General features: G+C 37.8%; 1 protein-coding gene and 1 pseudogene across 1 annotated transcript; both read left to right on the top strand.

Annotated features, from left to right (window-relative positions):
• Positions 1-2,382: 2,382 nt before the first annotated feature.
• Positions 2,383-9,458, top strand: LOC5505797 (ribosome biogenesis protein NSA2 homolog). Its single transcript, XM_001626498.3, has 11 exons — positions 2,383-2,541; positions 2,797-2,864; positions 3,543-3,608; positions 4,407-4,460; positions 4,971-5,121; positions 5,722-5,806; positions 6,195-6,289; positions 6,512-6,550; positions 7,381-7,482; positions 8,254-8,305; positions 9,344-9,458. The coding sequence occupies exons 1-11, from the start codon at positions 2,539-2,541 to the stop codon at positions 9,409-9,411; spliced, it is 783 nt and encodes a 260-aa protein (XP_001626548.1). The 5' UTR covers positions 2,383-2,538; the 3' UTR covers positions 9,412-9,458.
• Positions 9,459-9,509: 51 nt separating this feature from the next.
• LOC5505798 lies at positions 9,510-20,748 on the top strand (annotated as a pseudogene).
• The last annotated feature ends 224 nt before the right edge of the window (positions 20,749-20,972 follow it).

The following is a 20,972-nucleotide window of genomic DNA, read 5'->3' as shown; positions in this document are numbered from 1 at the left end:
TGTTCGTTATGGTACCTATGTGGATGACCATGTGCAGTATTACACATCCTAACTAATGCAAATTTTGTTTTAGCATGTTTTTTTTTTTTTCGTTATTTTTTCTAGATTTTTCAATTATGAAGTTTCGGACAACCTATTCTATGTAAACTATTCAATGAGACTATACTAATGATCAGTCAATAACAAATGTGTAGACCATATTTCGATTTATTTTCTAATCATGTGTTAATTCTATGTCTCGATAAAGTAAGCTGTCTTAATGATATTATCGACCTGTATAAGGATGGATCCCTGAGGTGTGCCAAAGCCTGTTTATAGCCATGCACGTGAGTGCTACAATACGAAATTATCATCACTAAAAAGACACGCCTTCACAAAATCTTATGTCTAGCAATCACATGCTTTATTTAAGATCACAGGCTGTATTTAAGAATATTGTGTTGTGTAATGTTACTGGACTTGGATGTATTTGACATACAGTTTAAATTAATATGGGAATCCTAGAGTGCTAACGATCTACGTATTTGTGTTTTTTCCAGACATTACTCATTCAGAACGACAATATCAAACGCGCGATGGTCAGATTGTATGAGGTAAGATTGGACATACCGAAGGCTGCGAGAGACCAATTAAGAAAGACGCATGATGCATTATTTTCTGTATTGGCTGCACGTATCTTTTCCAAGTTTTCTTTAGCGTGTATTATTATTATTTGGTCCTAACTCCCCCCCCCCACCCCTCCTTCGTCTGTCTGTTGTATTCTTTTAGAACGAAATGCAAAGGATGATCCAAAAGTCTGATAAAGGTTTCAACGACAGCATGCACAAAGATAAGGATATCTTGAGGTAAGACTTTCGAAATTTATGTCTATTTTGGCACAGCCCCTAATGTATGATTATTCTTTTGATACATCCTTTTTTGCAATTCAACAGAAAGAATTTTGTTCGAGTTAAGATATATTTTGAGGAGTTAAATACAGAAACTATCACCTAAAAAAAAAGTTATCCAGTGATGCTGTCTGTCTGTTTGTCCATCTGTCTGTGTTTTTTTTGCTTTTTTTTTTCTCTCATTTGCGTCTTCTTCCTTTTAGGTTGAAAGCTTCCTTGGCGACGTGGGGGGGGGGGGGGGGGGGGTCAGCTTGTGTGTGTGTGCGTGGGGGGGTCAGCTTGGGTTGTGGATCGGAGTGTCGGTGATCAAGCTTGTGATGGACGTGGCGTGGTGTTTACTGCGCCGACTCAACCATGGCGCTGTGCAAGAAGCTCAAGCTCCCTAAAATGACAAATTTCAAGTCACAGTGTTTTTCTGTTTTTTTTTTTTTTTCTTTACGATACGAGAATTCTTAAGCTGACAATGACGACTTCCTCGAATAAAGCCGATTCGACGATAGCAATATACTCCACCAAAAAATGTTTTCAGTTGCATGCCTCTATTTATGGTACAGATTTGGGTCAACAGCACCCCCGTCCCCCTGCTCTTAGCGTCCAGGCCTGTAACTATAAGGTTTGAAAATCTCTTACATTGTATTATACGCTCAATGAATCCTGGGAACACATCTCTCCTACCACCCGCAACACCGATCATTCAATTGACACTTTAATCTTTCCGACTGCCTTGTAAACCACTTCTACACATACGATTGCAAATTCAGAATTTAGCTAAAATAAAAGCTGAAAATGGCAAAAAGCCTGATGTAGGAAGTTTAGGTATAGATTTGGCATTACAACAAGTAGTTAGAAAGTATGTTTGATTGTGAGGTATTATTGCAAAGGAAGTTCCAATCTGCTTGAGTTGGGTTCCCTGTGGTGTTTAGAAAATGTCTCAATAAATACGCCGAGAGCAAGTTACAAACTTGCCTTGCCCCCCCCCCCCCCCCCCCCCCCCCCCCCCCCCCCCCCCCAACTAGCATAGTCGCTTGCTTTCTTCAGTAATTCTCACTGGAGTACACAATGCTCCCTGCTCGGACTAAGATGCAGATTTTATTTTCTTACTTTATTATTTTTTTTTCTTGTCCCACATTGACAAAGATTTACTTCCATAGGGAACTAATGTGTGCGTTCACTATCTGATAATGATAAAAAAAAACTGATCGGTACGATAGTTCAGGTCCACCATGGTGTTAGATTTGGCGTGGGTTCGATTTTGGTGTTTGTTTTTCCCCCGCGGCACGAGGACAAAAACATTGTGTTCCCTTTGGCCAATATAATGTGTAATAGAGCGGCTTTTTAGCGGCGGCTTGTATCGTGAAGGTATTCCCTGTTACATTGCTTTTCTCATTTCGCAGTTATTTTTGCACGAGTTCCCGAGAGCCACCACTGCAAATAGAAGTAATGCTGTATCCACCGGGCTTCCTGTGCTCCATTTACCAGTTCCCAGGCCATTGCAACACTGTTTGGCGCAGTGCATCCTGGGGTCTTTCTCTAACATGGCGGACACGAAAAGGTTCGAACGGTGTTGAAACAACGTGTCGCAAAAACACCAAAATTCGCCGACTACGGGCGAAAAATTAGACTTGAGAAACCCAGATACGCTCGATAAAATATGGTAAGTACATCTAATGATTATAATATCAAACTGATGCACCAGTGTCATTAAACTAGCCTTGTTTTTGAATCTCATTTGTTTACACGTGACAGAAATGTTGTTGCATTGATTGTTTTTTCGTTATTTTTTTTCGTGTTAAACCTAACTCTGAAGTAGAAGGAGGCTCTTAACCAATGAAACTATACACAAACTGAAAGGGTATCTGTAAAACAGCCCCAAAATTATTATCAACGTTTTCCGTTTCACTTTAAACAGCCTCAAAACGAGCATATCGAGCAGTCTAGGAAACGCCATGGCTACCGGCTGGACCACTTTGAGAGAAAGTAAGTATAATGTTGTGTAGTGTACATATATTGTAGTTATATTATTGTATTTTTATCATTTTATTCCTTCATGTTATACTGATACATGGAGTAATGCATTAAACGCAAATCAGTACAAAGGGTTTGCAAGCTGAGATGGACAAAATAACTAATTTCCTACTTCTCTTGTGTCTACTCCACACTGATTATCTTAAGTCTCCTCTCCTTGTGTGCTTCTTTCTTTTTGTGAAGAGCTGTCTTTAGTATTTCTATGACCAGACCATCAGGTCCCATCAACTCCATTAGAGTTTGCTATAGTAGAAAGAATAAAGCTTTTACAATGGTTGATCTTAATTTTTCACAAAAAAGACATTTAATCAATTATAGTTTTAGCTTCAAACTGCTATTCTTCATCTATTTCTTTCTGTTCATTATTTTCTCCATCAAATTAGAAAGTAAAGATTTTTTTATTGATAAATGGACTTGATACCTACCAAAAAGGTCATTATTAAACCATTTTGATACAGCAGCACATTTTTTAGTAGCCTAAATATTAGGCAATGGAGTTCATTTGCTAAATTGTAGGTGCATTGAGAGTGACTTTGATCAGTTGCAGAGTCTTATTACATAGGTAAAGTACAGCTGGTATTACACATTGATAATGTACAAGCTGAAATGTTTCCATCTTTGCTTCCCAAGGCGAAAGAAGGAAGGAAGGCAGCCCCATGAACAGGCTGAACGTGCTAAGAAGCTCCATGGTCTTAAGTAAGTTACAGTGCTAATTACAGTGAATCCAGTCTTTGTTGGTAACTTAGTAATTACTGTGCAGTAGCTAATACACATTACACTATCAGGGAGAAATTTTTACTGCAGGTTTCAATATTCAGTGAACTGATTTAGTGGCTTTTGTCATTTGAAATTTTTTATTATATATATGTATTTTTATAGTGTTGGTTTGAGAAAAATACAAACTACATAGGTTTCCCTACAGGTCTGTTTCGTGGTTGCCCACTCATCAGGGGATTTTTATTATATTTTATTCCTTGAAAGGTACAGACTAACCAAAAGTACCTAATGTGATTCTGTTCTGTACAGTAGGTTGAATGATGGAAGCCAGAACGTGGTCTAACAGTTATATTAGTGACAAGATTGAAAATCACACACACACAAGACTAAATTGCCAATAAAATATGGCAAATACAGTATTCTCTAGTGAAAATGCCCTAGTTTACTTTCCAGGCTGAATTACTATATTTGATAAGCTATAATGGGTGCACACACATGTCAGAGACCATGCCGTAAAGCATTAAGATACAGTAAACAATATGAAGTACTGGCTAATGTATGTGCCAGATGTTGGTACCCACTGCCTAAAAAATAAGTGGGTACCAACATCGTGCACATAGCCTACTATATGTACAGTACAGTAAATACCATAATATGATATTCTTTCATCACTTTTAGAATGTAGTATGGGAGATGTAGATATATAACTCCAGATGATCAGGCTACTCCTGGAAAGTCACTGAGAGTTTGTGGTGTTGACTAGTGCTGTCTTTGCAGGGCCAAGCTTTACAATAAAAAGAGACATGCCGAGAAAGTACAGATGAAAAAGACGTAAGTACTTTATAATTATCACACTCAAATTTAATACCAGCCTAAGCATAAATAACAAAAGTAGAGAAAACGTCAGTGTCTTTTTGAAAACATGGTCATACAAGATTAGGAAGTGAATTATAATCCCTACTGTGTGGTAACCACCCTCCTCTACTGTAGGGCTCAACGTTTGTCATTCCAAGGCATTTGTGTGATAAATTTCAACTATATGTCTACACATTTTAAATATTTCTCCCACATAGTCATTTCCTAGTTTCAGCTATGTGTAGGTTAGGCTGTGTTCTGTATGTATGGTTCTGTAGACTCCAAGTGCTAAATATTCTGCAGCAAGCATAATACTTCACCAAGTTTTCATTGACTGTACCTATTTAAGATGTTCATTGATTGCAGGTTTACTACTTGGTCGCATTAACAAGTCTACTCGCAAATTTGACCATTTGGTCGCAAGCATTAATGGTCTAACATTTTATTCCAAATGTTATATATCTGTATTACTTTTCACATTTCCAGGATGAAGCTGCATGAGGAGAAAAAAACAAAGGCCAGGAATAATGAGAAGGTTCCAGAAGGCGCTGTCCCTGCCTACTTGCTGGACAGGGAGGGCCAAAGTAGGGCGAAGGTCCTCAGTAACATGGTCAAGCAGAAGCGCAAAGAGAAAGCAGTAAGTATTGTTGATCTGTGGGGAGTGGCGTGATACAGTATAGCTTAGTGATACAGGCCTTGTCCAAAAGCATGAAAACCAGGACTCAAACCCAGGTCAGGTGAACTTGTGATTTTTTTCTGATGTATGTAAAACCCTGTCTCTGCGCTGTGAATCCCTTGTCTTCTTGGAAAGGTGTTAAGCTTGATGTCCTGTGTCCAAAATTGACACAGAGCACAGGTGTATGACTGAGTCTTGTGATGTATACTGCAAGCCCCCAAATCCCCGCTTAATGCCTTTTGTTTTGCTGTTTGCACCCAAGAAACCCTGAATGACCAGTGTGACCTTCCTTTTATTGGTATAATCATTTACTCCACTATGAATTAGAAATATATGGTGAAAGCTACAGTATACAGTATCTATTTCAAATAAGGCTGTAATCAAGAATGGTATTACATAAAATCGCAATGGCTCGTTGTGACATGAAAAATCCTGGAATCTGAAACCGAAGTGCATGTTTATTGGAAAAAGATTCACAAAAATGCTTCTACAGTACATTTATATTAAAAAGAGATGAATTAATGAAAATATGAAGTTAATAAACATTAATATGTTCTATAGGGAAAGTGGGATGTGCCCCTCCCTAAAGTAAGAGCCGTTGGAGAAGACGAAGTTTTCAAAGTGATTAAAACAGGAAAGACAAGAAGTAAGTAGAATCCTTCCTCTACATATGTACATCAAGATTCTACTGTAAGTGTAACCCTAAATGGCTTATTATGGCTAATGTATTGATATACAGCAGGAAAATAAATCTCCACACAAGATTTAATGACATGATTAATGCCTCTGTGAAACATGTTTTAACAGCTCTTTTGCTCTAATGAACTGTCCTTTGTTTTCACAGCATTTAAACATTTCAACCTCTTTTTGATTTATTCCTCTTATTCCACCACACCTACATAAGACCACTAGGTAATTTTACAGCTTATGTAATGTACTTTTTTTGTAATTTTGTGTCCATGTAGTCATTACTGGATACAGATGTGTGTTATGTTAGTTGTAAGTTCTGCTATTATTGGTTGATTTTTTTCTAGGAAAAGGATGGAAGAGGATGGTTACTAAAGCTTGTTTTGTTGGTGATGGCTTTACAAGAAAACCTCCGAAATATGAGCGCTTTATTAGGCCTATGGTAAGTACCTACATAGTACAAAGTAGTGCAGTACATAGCTTGTATTGGCCGAGCATGTTTATTTGCCCAATGATGATTCCTTTTTGTTAGACTTTAAACATTCAACAGACACTCCAGCTCAAAAAAAATGATTTAGAGCTTCATAATCTGTTGACGGTTCTGTAACCAAATTCTACAGATAATTCAAAATCTTGCTCTAACTTTAACTGCTGCTTGGTACAGGGTCTACGATTCAAGAAAGCACATGTTACACATCCAGAAGTAAGTAATTATGCACTGAATAACACTAGTAAAGTATCTTCTATATTATCTTACCCATGTATTATCATACTTTCCAGCCTTTTGTATGTTAATATTGGTGATGATTATGATTATATGGTTACTATATGATATTTTGATATTTTAATTTTAAAAAAGTGGCAATTGCACCAGTTAAATTCCATCAGGCCGACTCCAACCTCAGTTGATAAAAGACAAAATAATCAATTAGAATCTAACAGGCCAACTGCTCTAAATTATCGCTTATACAGTATGATTGAAGAAACTTTCAAAAGACACACTGTTTTTACAATTTTCAAATATATTTTTCGCTTTTTCTATTCAAAATCATCGGAAATTGTAAGGTACATGTATGTTATTGACCAGAACGTAATTGACCAAATTAACTGGTGATGTTGCCGTTTTAAGGATTATGGCGGTTATAGTGCAATTGTAATGGTTATTATGGAGCTAATGTGGGATGAAGATGATTTTTATTATGTTGGTTACTTTGTGATGATGATGATGATGGTTACCGTGACTGTATGTATATGTACTGTATGTATGATGATGATGATGTGCGGATGATGATGATGTTTTGTATGTACTTACGATGTTGATGATGATTATACAGTAGTTGTCGCTGGATGATGATGATTATAATTACTGTGATATTTATGATGATGGCTTCTGTATATGTACAGTATAGTGTTGAGAAGTAGAAATTTGATGGAAAAGGCCATCATCAACATTAATTACATTATGGTTTATATTACAGAGCCTCTCCATTTTTAAATATGTTCATTCAAATAACAATATATTTGTCCATTTAGCTTAAAGCAACATTTTGCCTGCCCATTATCGGAGTAAAAAAGAACCCCCAGTCCTCACTCTACACACAGCTAGGGGTCATCACCAAGGGTACTGTTGTCGAGGTAAGAAAAAAAAGAAAAACAGATTTTGATTGTTTTTATCAATGAGACGATAAAAAATAGTGATATTTGCTTATTTTATGAAAATTTTAACGTAATTATTATTGTCAATAATTTCCAATTGCTAATCTGGCTCGTAACCTAACGGCTTGGAGAGAGGTGGCGTGACTGGAAACTATTTCAGTACTGGCAAGCAATGAATCTGTTTGTTCATGGATTTTTGAATGACGGAAGTAGGAGGTAATTTAGCTGTTGGAAATCATCAACAAGAGTTGGCGGAATTTTGAAAACTGGAGTTTAAGCTTACCCCACATCCCCTGCACCAAGTTTCAGCGAATTAGTCGAGGGATTTTATAAAAAAAAGCAAATACTGTAAAACCCATTTCTTAATACAACAATAGGTATCTTAATGGATTTCGGTAAAGGAACTCGTGCTACATGAAGTTTCAGCGAATTAGTCGAGGGATTTAATAAAAAAAAAAAAAGCAAATACTGTAAAACCCATTTCTAAATACAACAATAGGTATCTTAATGGATTTCGGTAAAGGAACTCATGCTACATGGAATCAACACCATATATGTAGTCAAGATTTCTACTAACCATCTCCCGGCTGCGCCGTGGTTTAGTCACTAAGTTCTCCCCGTTCCGGGGTACTATATGACTATAATAACGCATGCTGAGACAGCTGCACACATTTGCGGACCGCACTGACAAAATGGCTTAAACCCGTCGTTTGATCAATGTCCATTTTTTCTGGTGATCTTCTTTTACAGGTTAATGTCAGTGAACTTGGCCTGGTCACTCAGGGAGGCAAAGTCGTATGGGGTAAGCTACAATAAATACAGTAATAAACGCAATAAGAAAACACGTGACTCTGAGTGACAAACCCGCGCGTGCTCAGGTTTTTGACGTCAAAGTGTCAAGTTAAAACAACTTCTTCAGAGCAAATGAATAAGTCAGAAAGAACTTATTTTCATGGAAAGGTTTTCTGCCGGCCCCAGCCATTTCTTTGTCTAGTTTGGCGTTAGTTTGTTTCTTAGAAAATATTGTGATTACTTATTGCAAGTCGCTTATTCTTTTAACACAGATTTGAGCAATTGCTTCTAAAATAGTGGTCGGGAAGAATTGTTTTCATTGTGTTATTTATTTTATTTTTTTTATCCTAAACACGGAGAAAAAACTTTACTACTAACCTTTTTGCCGCTTTCGACACTGTTGCACTAGAATTAATTAACGAACCCTTGACAGCCACGCCTTTGAGTTACCCCCCAAAATTGAAATCGTACACTTAATTTACCTATCCCTTTTCGTGCCAGGAATTAAAAATGTCTCAACAGCTTCTCCAACACAGCTGATGGAAATAGATTCTTTCTCACACTTGCTACTCTGCTAGGATGACAAAATGGCGGTTGACAAGATATTTTTACTCTTACACAATCTCAACGACTCCCATTCTTTTAACACGTTCACAATCGTCAGTTGTTACCGTTTGTTGTCACCATTTCGTTCTGCAGTTTTCAAAAAAAAAAAAAATGAAATTTAACGTGAGTTATCATTGCTGATTCTTGGATAAAAACATGACCACTCTCGCTAACTCTCAAAGGCCGTTTGGTCGCAACCCTGCTATTAGAAACAGTGAAACTCTCTTCGACTCTCCTCAACTCTCATCTCCATTTCTCAAAGACCGTTTGATCGCTACCTTGTAACGGCTAAAAAGAGTGATACTCGAGGCATATGTCGGCTATTCATATTTCTCACGCCGTGTCCTTATTTTTATTTTTTTATTTATTTATTATTGTTATTATTTGTTTGTTTGTTTATATATTTATTTATTTATCTATTGTTTTAACTTTTTTTTTTCAGGCAAGTACGCTCAAGTAACCAACAACCCTGAAAACGATGGCTGCATCAACGCTGTTTTACTCGTCTGATATCTGTAATGCTCGGAAATATTGTAAATATACTGTTCTGGTAAAAACCTGTTTCTCTTACTTCCCCCCCCCCCCCCCCCCCCCCCCCTCCCCCCCTGGGATGCCGTTGATGGGACGGTCTATTGAGAGAAAAAGGCAAACGAGGCAAACTACACAAATAAGGTAGAGATATGAGAAGATAAGAATCTTCATTTTCTATAAGAGAAGAACGCGTATAAATACGTATAAATGGCGCTGCCCTGTTCACAGTCGTCATTCCCGTCAAGTGAATAGCTCCGTTAAGATCGAAAATGCAGAGCCATAGGGTAACTCTGATTATTTTGAAGTTTATAAAGAATGTTTTGTACACACAAGGTGATAACGGCGTTTTGCACTAAGAAAGTTTTTCGATGATAATTAATTTTGCCCTAATAGCGGAGCCCCATAGGTATAGAAATGGTCTATAACTAGGCGACTCAGTTATTGTGGTCAATGACGTCATTGTCACAAGCTGCCATCCATCCAGCCGAGATCTGCCTCGGCACACAGGCCTCAAAACAATATGGCGGATGAGTATTTTTCCCCTCTCAAAAATACACGAAAACTGACTGCAGAAAAGCCAAGAATTGTCGAAAAAGTAGTGCTTGAAAAAAATCATTCTTGGGAACGCTTACCTCGGATATGAACTTGTCTAATTATGAGCAAAAGACTGTGTAAAAGCATGGTTGAAAGTTTTGAAGAGTCAAGTCTTTTGCTCGAGTCAAGGTCAGCTGAAATGTCAAAGTAAGCCGCAAGATGAAGAAAGAAAAAACAAGCTAATTTTATGGACACCTTCTCCGACAAGTGCTCCTATGTATTTGTCTTTGCACTGGTAGACGTACTAGGTAAGTTAGCGTATTGTATTAAAGTACTTAGCGGAACGATCTTTCGGAGTTGTTTTGGTTTCAAACTTTGAACACCTTTTTCATTGTTGAATTTAACTTACTTTAAGTTACTTACTTACCTCAGGGAATAAATATTCTAGGCGCTGTATTTATCAAATTCGATCTCTAAATCTGCCATTCACCATCTATCATAGGAAAATTATAACTACTATTCATGAATAAATAGAATATAAGTTACCAGAGCTGTCAACTCTGTCACAAGATTTTGGACCTCATCATAAACCTAATTTTTGTGAGAATGTTCATACATTCTCTGTATTCATCCGCATTGGCTCTCTTGTTTTTTTGTTTTTTGTTTGTTTTTTTTTTCACATATTTGCTGTATTTCATCCGATTTCAGGCTTAAATGAATTACTTGGGTAAACTCCAGCTTTCTTTGGAGAAAGAAATGGAGAACTGGTTTCTTAAAACCTTAAAGAAATTGAGAGCTGGTCTCCTAAAACCCTAAGTATTAGTAATTTGTAAAAAACAACATATATTTGATAAACACTTGAAATTTAAATCAACTATTCTAGAATTCTGTTTTGATTTTTTTTTAAAGTGCACATAAATATAAGGACCTTGAGGATCTGTTATTACCTAAAAAATATGCCTTGTTTTTATACCACCTACAATATTTTCAATAACCCTGGGTAACTCAATGATTTCTTACAAACCTTAAAAAACTTGTTTTTTTCTCATGCCACAATATAATGTGGTCCAAAAGTAAAATTCAGGTTTCATAGAAAGCCAAGACAGCTTTTTTGCAGAGGAGCAATTTTCTCAAAAGCAATGATTTTTTCCCTCTGCAGCTTCCTGTGGTATAATATTTGTATCCTGTTTTTAGTTTTAGGTTTTATGAATTAGGTTTTTGTGGTAATAATATTTGTATTGTAAGCAGATTACCAGTTTTTTTTCTTAAATGCTTTTCTTCAGGTTAATCTCAGGCAGAGATTCTGAAATCAAGCTTAGACACAAGCTGCTGGCTAAGAGGCATGACCCAGGGCAGGATGTACATATAAGGCATTGGTATTTAATGTAGGTCACCAAAAATAAACACATAAAGTTACAAAAAGTAAGATAATATTTTAATGGAAAAATTGTTCTAAAAAATGAACCAGAGTTGTAAAAGTAAAAAAAACTAGTTTTTTTTTCCAAGTTAGCCTGACAGGTTCTTGTATAATGTGTGGTTAGTTACATTTAGACTATTATAAATAGTCTCTTGCTATTACAATGATTCATGGTAAAGTAATTGAGGTAGTAAGTTAATCATAAAAAAAAAACAGGTCTCCTATATGATCCCTTAAGATCATATTTAAAACTATTTAGAAATCAATTTTCCTATTTCAACCTATTTCAAATATAGGCTAAATAGATGCTTTATAAAAAGGATTCTAATTTGATAATATTAGGTTAACAGACTGTTTATTCTAGGTTCTTATATGTGGTTCTTAACTGTATAATAAAATAATGTACTCAGAAGTTTTTTAAATATGTTAGAGTGCTTTTAATCCACCCTTAACAAAGTTACATTTTAAAGCACAAGAGAGAAGGTTAAGATATTTTTCCAATATTTGAATTGCTTACTTTAAATCTTACACAAGAATAAGAAAATGATAAAAGCCCCATCTTTGCAAGTTAAGTAAAGTAATTTAAAGAAGTAAAAGGAATTGGTACAGTACAGGCAGGGAATGAGTACTTTTACCTCAAATCCACTATGGTAGTGTGATTTGCTGATATACTTAATGTATAGGAATTTGATATGTATTTGTTTATTGTTTTTAATATTGAAGAGAATAAAATAGCACCCAGTTTTTTTGTGAGGAACTTTAATTGATCCTCATTTTGAAATAAATATGACCTCCCTTCACACCTGAAAGCCTTCCCTGTTAATCAAATCATAATTTTTTTTTTGCTAATTTTGCTGGTTCAGTTGTCTATCAAGTATAGTTTAGTTAATGATATCCTGAGTAAGATCAATAAATACTTTTTTTACCTAGAACAAAAAACATATTTGTTCTAGGTATTCCCTTGGAGGATTAGGAGGACACTTTTAAGGTACTATTTTGGGGTATTTTGGGCATGTTATAAAATTGAACTGCCATGGAATTGATCAAAACTGACTACAGATATTGAAAGAATAGATACTAAAGATCAGTTTGGAAAAGGGTGGTTGATGAGATTGACAGCTGAAGGTGTTAATTGAATTAAATAGCGTATGTCCTTTTTTTACTATATTTGCATTTTTTACCTACACTTTTGATAATGAAAATAATTTTTTTAGCAATATTCGATTACTATGATAAAACAAAGAATCTAGCGTGTGTTTTTTTTTTTTAAAAATTTGCGGGAAAAATAGAGCAATTAAAAAAAATTCAATGAATGATTGGTCAAATTCTCACAAAGATGAGCAAGGCTTAAATGAATTACTTGGGTAAACTCCAGCTTTCTTTTGAGAAAGAAATAGAGAACTGGTTTCCTAAAACCTTAAAGAAATTGAGAGCTGGTCTCCTAAAACCCTGAGTATTGTGAAAAACAACATATATGGGAGAACATGATGCATAATGAAAGTGCAGGGAAGGGGGGTTCTACACAAGTTAATGCTGAAAAAAAATTCATGTTGGCTCCGCTTTTAGGCAGTGCCTAAATCTATATATTAATGTTTTTCTTTTATGCTTCTTGTAATGGAGCTCTGCACTCGACGATGTCGACTATACCACAGGTCCTTGTTTATGGTGACCCGCTTAATAAGGACACCTCGGCCCCAACAGTACAGCGTCTAGCTGTCTCCGCCTTACTTCATATCAGAGTTTGCTATTTCCGCGTTGGAAGTTTGGAGTTTTTTTTTTTTTTTTCACTCCTTTACCCACCATGGATAGATAGATTCTATTTATTGGCCGCCTATACAAAATTGTACATCGCTATAAAGCAAACAAAACTTGAACAAGGAAGAATATGTTATAAGTTTGGTTATAAGGGGGTCTATAAAGTGCTTGAAAAGTAAGATATTATTTTATATATTAATAAATATGATGCATGGTCTCCCCCCCTGTCTGAAACCTAAAGCCAGTCACTTGAGTGTTGTTCTACGGAAAGATGGCTAAGCCGCCATCCCTGACAAACACACATGCAGCACCTTTATAACACCAATGACAATTATGACGCCCGCGACTCCATAATATGATTATTTACGCTGCGTAAAGGGGCCTAAGTCAACCACTCGTTTCTATTTGCATTATTCAAGAATAAACCTGCTATACATAAAGCCAAAGATATAGTTTGATCCTTGCCTTACCAAATTTAATGGCCAAACTGCTAATGAATTGTATATGAGCCGATGCAAATGTTTTTTTTTTTTTTTGCTGGCTCTATCTGCAAGGCTGACATAATGGAGACCAAGAAAGTCTGTTTAAGAAGGCGCGTCTGCCAATTGTTTATAAAATGTGTGTGTGCTTTTTGTCCTGCACTATTTTTTAGTCTTTTTAGGATAAAATCCCTTTCAATTTCGATAAGTGTCAAATACCCCCATTGCAACAATTTTCCTTCCTTTGGTAAAAAAAAGTGAAATGTTGTTGAAGTCTAATATTCAACATGTACATCTTCAAATGAGATTATTTGCCTTCGCCAACTTTATCCAGCCGTCCTCACAATCCAAACATCAACAACCCAAGGAGGCCCGCTTATCTGATCAGCTTCGGTTATTTGTGCAGTGCAAGTGGATCGGAATTGATATAGCTTGCGTTATTTGTGTAAATCATGGTTTTTCTTGAAGTAACGTGCCGCAAAAGTGATAAACCTTGCGTTATTTGTCCAAAACAAGGGGCTCAAAATTGACAAAGCTTTGCAGATGTAGTGCGCACTTCGCTATAAATGAAGGCCTTGTTCACAAATTATATACTTACCTCCACATTCAACATGAAGTGGCTTTGGGTGCTCTTGCTTATCGGCATCGTTTTTGCTGAAAATCCCGAAGGTAAGAATGCAAAAGTAGTTTCTTGCTGACATTTTTCTTTCACTAAATAAAGCTTCTTTGAAGATAAAATACATCTCAACTCTAAATCATTAAATTAAAAAAAATGTTTGTTTTACTGCACCCAAACGTTTTCATTTTTTTTTCCCGAGACTAAGCTTAAAAAAACAAAAACAAAGATAAGATATTGTTTACTATATTCTATCTCACCCTTTGTCTTCACCCTCTTAGCTTACTTTACTTCACTCATACCATACCTTGATCTAACCTCACCTTACACGTCCATTTAACTGAAACACCCACTTACTATATTCTACCTTACCCCTTCACCTTTTAACTTACTTTATTCACTTCACCTTACGTAACCTCATCTTACCGTTATCACCATTCACTTACCTTACCCTACGTAATCTGACCTTACTCCACCTAGCCCAATCTCTTCCGCCATTACATTTACGTCTCTTTCACCATAACACTGATTTCACCCTACCCTACGTAAGCTGATCTTACTCACCCACCTAACCCCAGCTCTTTTTCACCTTACCTTATACATCATCACACTTACCGAATGCTACTATCATACAGAGAATGAGGGCGATGCTGGACCCTGTACAGCGCTGGGCGGCCTTGAATGGACTGGACGTGGACGCGGTTGGCGAGCGTGGAGCTACAAAAGGCCGACAATGGCCCGGCGGTGTCATGCCCTACGTCATTGACTCAAGCCTCTGTAAGTATTCCTACAATGTTCAAGTGTGGGGAAAACTTCGCTTCTTCAATTTCCTTGCTTGCAGTGAATAAAATGGATCCTTGTCTCGAATTTTTAGAGAGCATTTGTTAGCCGCCATTTTGTCCTTCTAGCAAAGTACCAAGTGTGAGAATTTATTGATTTCCATCGGCTGATTTAAGGGGAGCTGTTATGATTTTTTTTTTTTTCAATTAATTTGAGTAAATAAGGCATCAGACTTTTCTTTGAGAATTCTTATATTTTTTTTCTTCTAATAATTGTTTAAAACAATAACAAGGGTTTGGCTGACAAGTGATCTTTAATTACATTGAAATTTCCTCCACTCCCCTTAAAAAACGAATATAGGGCTTTTGGTAGCCAAAAATTCAGTTATTTTGCATAAAGAGAAGATCGGGAGAGGGCTGTGCAAAAGAAATAAGTAAATAAATAAATAAATAGCAATAATAATGATGATGATGATGATGATGCTGATGATGATGATGATGATGATGATGATGATACGCGGTTCCTTACTATAAAATATTTTATCTTGGATGAATAAATGCATATACTGACTACGGCCCTGTATTAGCCTCACAAGGAGTGATCAATTCTATTGAGCCACTGGCGGTAGGATAATCCTAGTCCTTAAACTATCGGTGTTTGAAACAGAATTGTTATGTGTGTGCATATAGTGAACTTTTGATATACTCGTTCTACAAACAAACCAGTTGGTAGCATGTGCGGGTCACCACGCATACAGCGCAACGAATTGGAGGTGAATAACGGGGTTTGTGGCGGATTAAAGGATTTGTGGTGAATCTTCAAAGGTCGGAGGCTAAATCAGGATCATTTTGAAGGCGCAGTGTCATGGTAAGAGCTTTGCGATAGCTCTCCGGCCCGGACACAATGAATTTCGGCCAAATTTTAATATTGACTTATCAGCCTTTGATACATGTGGGAGACTTAAATTTAAAGGAAATGACCAAAATTTTCAATAGTTTTCAATAAAATATTGCATATTATTTTAACAAGGCATTGACAGCTCAAGTTCAACTGCTTGGAGACAATTAAAAGCTTACAAAACGACTCTGACTCCAGACATGCGCATTACCTTGACGCTGCCCCTTTAAAGGCGAGAAAAAGGTAACTTGGCTCAGTTTTTGCGGGTTCACTAGATGCACACACATAACGGTTCTGATTGAAATTTAAATGTTCAAAGTTTCAAACACAAATAGTTTACACATTGGGACTATCCTAGCGCCCGTGATTGAACTGGGCCTGTTGTTTTAGCTAGCAGCGCTGCAAGGGCGGCTATCCGAGCTGGCATGGAGGAATGGACTTCCAAGACCTGTATCCGGTTTAAAGAGAGAACCAATGAGCAAGCTTATGCCAACTTCAAGCTGGGATCTGGGTACGTCACGATAGGACCTTTAAGGCTGGTTCTAACCAGGACGCATGCGCAGCTCACATAATTTCCTGATTCTCACTGGAACGCAAGCGCAAGAAAAGTGCTTAGTTTTCTTGCACTTACGCTTAGTGTTTGACCGACCGATTCTCGATTGTGTTGCGCTTGTGTTTGGCCGATTCTCACTTGTACTGCGCTTGTGTTTGGCCGGGCTCCACTTGTGTTTGTGCTTGGTACTTTCAAGCAACGACGATGGCAAGGGGAACGATGACGCTTGGCGCTCAAAACACAAACTAGATTTGTCCGTCTAATGTGTCGCTGTTTTTAACAATATATATTTTGCTTTTCTTAGTTGATGGCTGCGCTGTGTCACCCATTAATTAAATCAGGCCCGTTCCCAGGGGGTGCTCCCCCCCCCCCCCCCGAAAAACGTTATAAAGTGCACTTTCGGAGTTTCCAATAGACGTGTTTTTAGTAGAAATTATAGCACAAGAGAATTAGATTAAAAAAATACATGTATTATAGATCAATCTTGTATGTCATAAATCTATAAGTCAAACTTATACTAATAACTTTGACTAATAAGTCAAACTATAGCAAAATCCAATAATAAACCTCTCGTGGAGATACTGCAATGGCATAAAAAAATCATTTTCTGTTCTTTCGGAGTTGGTCATATATCCCTTCCTTCCCTGGCTCAGATTGCATGATTCCCAAGATAAAGCGCGCGCTCCTAGCCAATCAGAATCAACATAGTGAGTACAATGTATAATAATGTGCAGTCTGCGCAGGGTGATATCACGTCATGTCAAATAACCTTGAATCAAGTAAATCATACTTCTATCGATTGCACTCAAGGTGCTCGTCGTACGTCGGCCGTACCGGATCACGTCAGGATATCAACCTTGCGCGTGGCTGCTGGCGAACGGGGATCGTCGCACACGAGATCGGTAAGACATGTCACGAAACGGTTCGACATGACACAAGATCGTCACGACATAACACAAGATCGTCACAACATAACACAAGGGATGGGTACGACATGACATAAGAACGTCACGGCATGACATAAGATCGTCACGACATAACACAAGGTCGTCACGACATAGCACAAGGGATGGGTACGACATGACATAAGAACGTCACGGCATGACATAAGATCGTCACGACATAACACAAGATCGTCACGACATAACACAAAATCGTCACGACATAACACAAGATCGTCACAACATAACACAAGACATGGGTACGACATGACACAAGATCGTCACGACATAACACAAGATGGGTACGACATGACTTAAGATCGTCACGACATGACACAAGATCGTCACAACATAACAAACGATGGGTACGACATAAGACAAGATGGGTACGACATAACACAAGATCGTCACGACATAACACAGGATGGGTACGACATGACACAAGATCGTCACGACATGTTCTCCTGATGTTCATAATTTAGCCTCGTCCCCAGGATTGTCGAGTGTTTAAAGATATTTTATCGGGAAAAGTTCTTTTTCGATTTCGGGCTTCATGTGGCGTGACCAAGAAAGAGTGGAGGACTGGGAGAGAGGTCTTTTGTCCCCTTCCCGTCCTCCGATTCTACTCTCGCTCAGTCCACTTTCTTCCATTAATAGTAGCACAGAAAGCCCACCCCCCCCCCTCGAACCCGAAATGCCGGCGGAGGAGGCTAATCAAAATTATGACAATTTTGATAATAACGACGATGACGGTGTTTGGGGTTATGATGATTGGGCTGGTTATGATTGTAGTTTTATTTGAAATAATAATAATGATGATGATGATGGTTACATAGACATCAGTGAGTGTTATTTGAAATGATAATAATGATGATGATGATGGTTACATAGATATCAGTGAGTTGTGTCGATACTCATAGTTATCTTTGATATAATGGTGGTGTGGTTTTGATGTTTCTGTTTTGATGTTTCTGGATTCTGTTGCGTTACAGGTCACGCCCTGGGCTTCTTCCACGAGCAGTCACGCCCCGACCGTGACGAATACGTTACTATCATGTGGAACAATATCCTCGAAAGTAAGAGACGAAAGCGCTAGAAATCAACGTTACAGAAATGACTTATGTCAATAGCATAGAAAGCTAGGTTGTGATGACATGCCTTTTTTGCGGTTTCAAATATTCTACGAGCCCTCACTGACAGATAAAGCGCCTTCTGGCTTTCGTCATTCAAACTCCTTGACGCGTATTGATTCGCCTACATTGAAATGGTGTCCAATCACTCCACCTCTGCGCAAAGCCCCGACCAATTTCAAAACAGAAAATATAATTCCGTTTGTTTGAATGACCCAAGCCAGAAACTTTATAAGCGGTTGGAAATTATTGTCGAATGCGCACAATAATGGGATTATCAGTAAGGAGGCGTAGACGTGTAAGAGTCGTAGACTTGATATAAAAAGACTTGATTTGTTATTACAGAAAACAAATTCAACTTCAACAAGTACGACCGTGGTACGATAGACTCGCTTGGAACTCCTTATGATTACGAGTCCGTGATGCATTATGATGGCAAGGCATTCAGCAAGAATAAACAACCAACAATCGTTCCAAAGCGACCTGTGGTGAGTATACATACATACATGGCCAAAATCATTGTCTAGCTCTTCTTGAATTCGCATAATTAACGGAGCCCTCGCCATGCGGCTACCTTGAAAGTTGTAGTGAATTTTAAGGTATTCCAAATAAGGAATTGATCACTTTCCTTTTAGCAGCGATCGCGTTTTCGACATTAAACAACAATTGATGGCTAGACTTTGTTGAGGTGATATGATCTGTAGTGGTTGTTCTACCTTAATATTCTGTTTTAATAACGGTCTTATTGTACAGGTTCAATCTGATAGTTTTGTATAGTTCTGTATTGAAGTCCCTCAATGCTGATCTTGTTATACAGGCTCAACTTGGCCAGCGCGAGAAAATTAGTTCTATCGATGCTCAACAGATGAATCAACTTTACAAGAACACGTGCAACGGTGGAGGTGGTGGAGGAGGAGGCGGTGGCTGTAAGTAAAAGCCTAAGGAGTGAGGATGTTCGTATGTAAAGGCCATATCTTGTCTTGCAAAAATAACAACTCCAAGGCGCACGCGCGTTTTCTTAGGTGTGGTTCCCACTTTGAAACTTGTTTGTTTTTTCCCAAAGCACTGAAAGTAAAATGCGTTTCACAGAAAAATCCCGTCAGTTCGCATCCAAAACTTACCCGTGACGTGGGGCGTGCGCCAAGTTGCATCTGAATACCATACGTATGACACATGGGGGGTGGGGGTGGAGCCATTTCTCATTGTTAGAGAAGTGTGTTTTTTTTTGTGGTATAGGAATCATTACTCATTAGTTACTGTTTGCCATACCTTTTGAAGAGTCAGAATAGGCGAATGTACTAAGAAATGACGAGAGAAAAAAGCAACTCATTCAGCGTTTACCAATCAAACAGAAAGTTTATATATCAGAAAGGACTTCTTTTCATTGAAAAATGTTGCTACGAAACGTTACTTGCTCGAATTAGCCGATGGAAATGGATTCTTTACCGACTCCGTATTATGCAAGAGCGTGAAAAAAGGGCGTGATTTGCCTTCCTTCTGTCACAGGAAATAACATCATCTCATCATGATGTTTTGTGTTTTGTAGCGAGTTGCAAAGACAAAAACAAGAGCTGTGCAGGATTTAGGAAGTACTGCACATGGAACCAGTACAAACAATGGATGATTGCAAACTGCCCTAAGACGTGCGAACGATGCTAAACAGTAAGTTTAACTAATAAAGCCTCGTGTATACGGTAGAAATTTACTACCCCAGGTAACGTTAGAAGAGATACCGAACACCGGGGGCGTTTATTAAACTTCCATGGTCGAGGGGGGGCGTTAAATTGATAGACGTTTAATAGATAGATTATTAGAGAGGGGCGTTCATTATAAACTATAACAATGTAACAGACCCAAGCGCAGTGAGGTTCGGTCAGGGTCAGGATCAAGTTAAATTATAACCTGGGTTAGCAATTTGTTCAATACAAACCTGTAAGCTTAGGGTGGGGGGGGGGGGGGGGGGGGGTAGGGGGGAGGTTCGTTAGAAATAAGGCGTTCTTTCGATAGGGGGCGTTTATTAGATAATTGACGGTATAAAGGAGCTCATTACTTCCCTATTGGTGCACCATCCTTTGGGTCTGTGAACCAACTTAATGCGTGTAAATCATTTTTTTCAGGTCACGTCTGTAAAGGTTATGGCCGCAGGTTCTGCGCCTCACAGCTGATTATTATCATCTAGAAAGATACATAACAATAAAAGTCAGTAGCAACCAATAAATGTTTTCTTAATTTTGTGGGAAAAGAATCTGTCTAGATTAATAAAGTATCGTAGTCTTAACGAGAATGTCTTAAAAGGCTGCATAGCAACAACCAGATTACTTGAACCCTTGTCTACTTGAACCCTTGGTAACTCGAAACCTTGTCTACTTGAACCCTTGGTAACCCGAAACCTTGTCTAAAAGAACCCTTGGTAACTCGAAACCTTGTCTACTTGAACC

This window comes from Nematostella vectensis, chromosome 5, assembly GCF_932526225.1.
Source record: "Nematostella vectensis chromosome 5, jaNemVect1.1, whole genome shotgun sequence".
NCBI lineage: Eukaryota > Metazoa > Cnidaria > Anthozoa > Actiniaria > Edwardsiidae > Nematostella > Nematostella vectensis.
The sequence above is the reverse complement of the archived record's forward strand: the minus strand, read 5'-3'. Positions and strand labels throughout refer to the sequence as shown.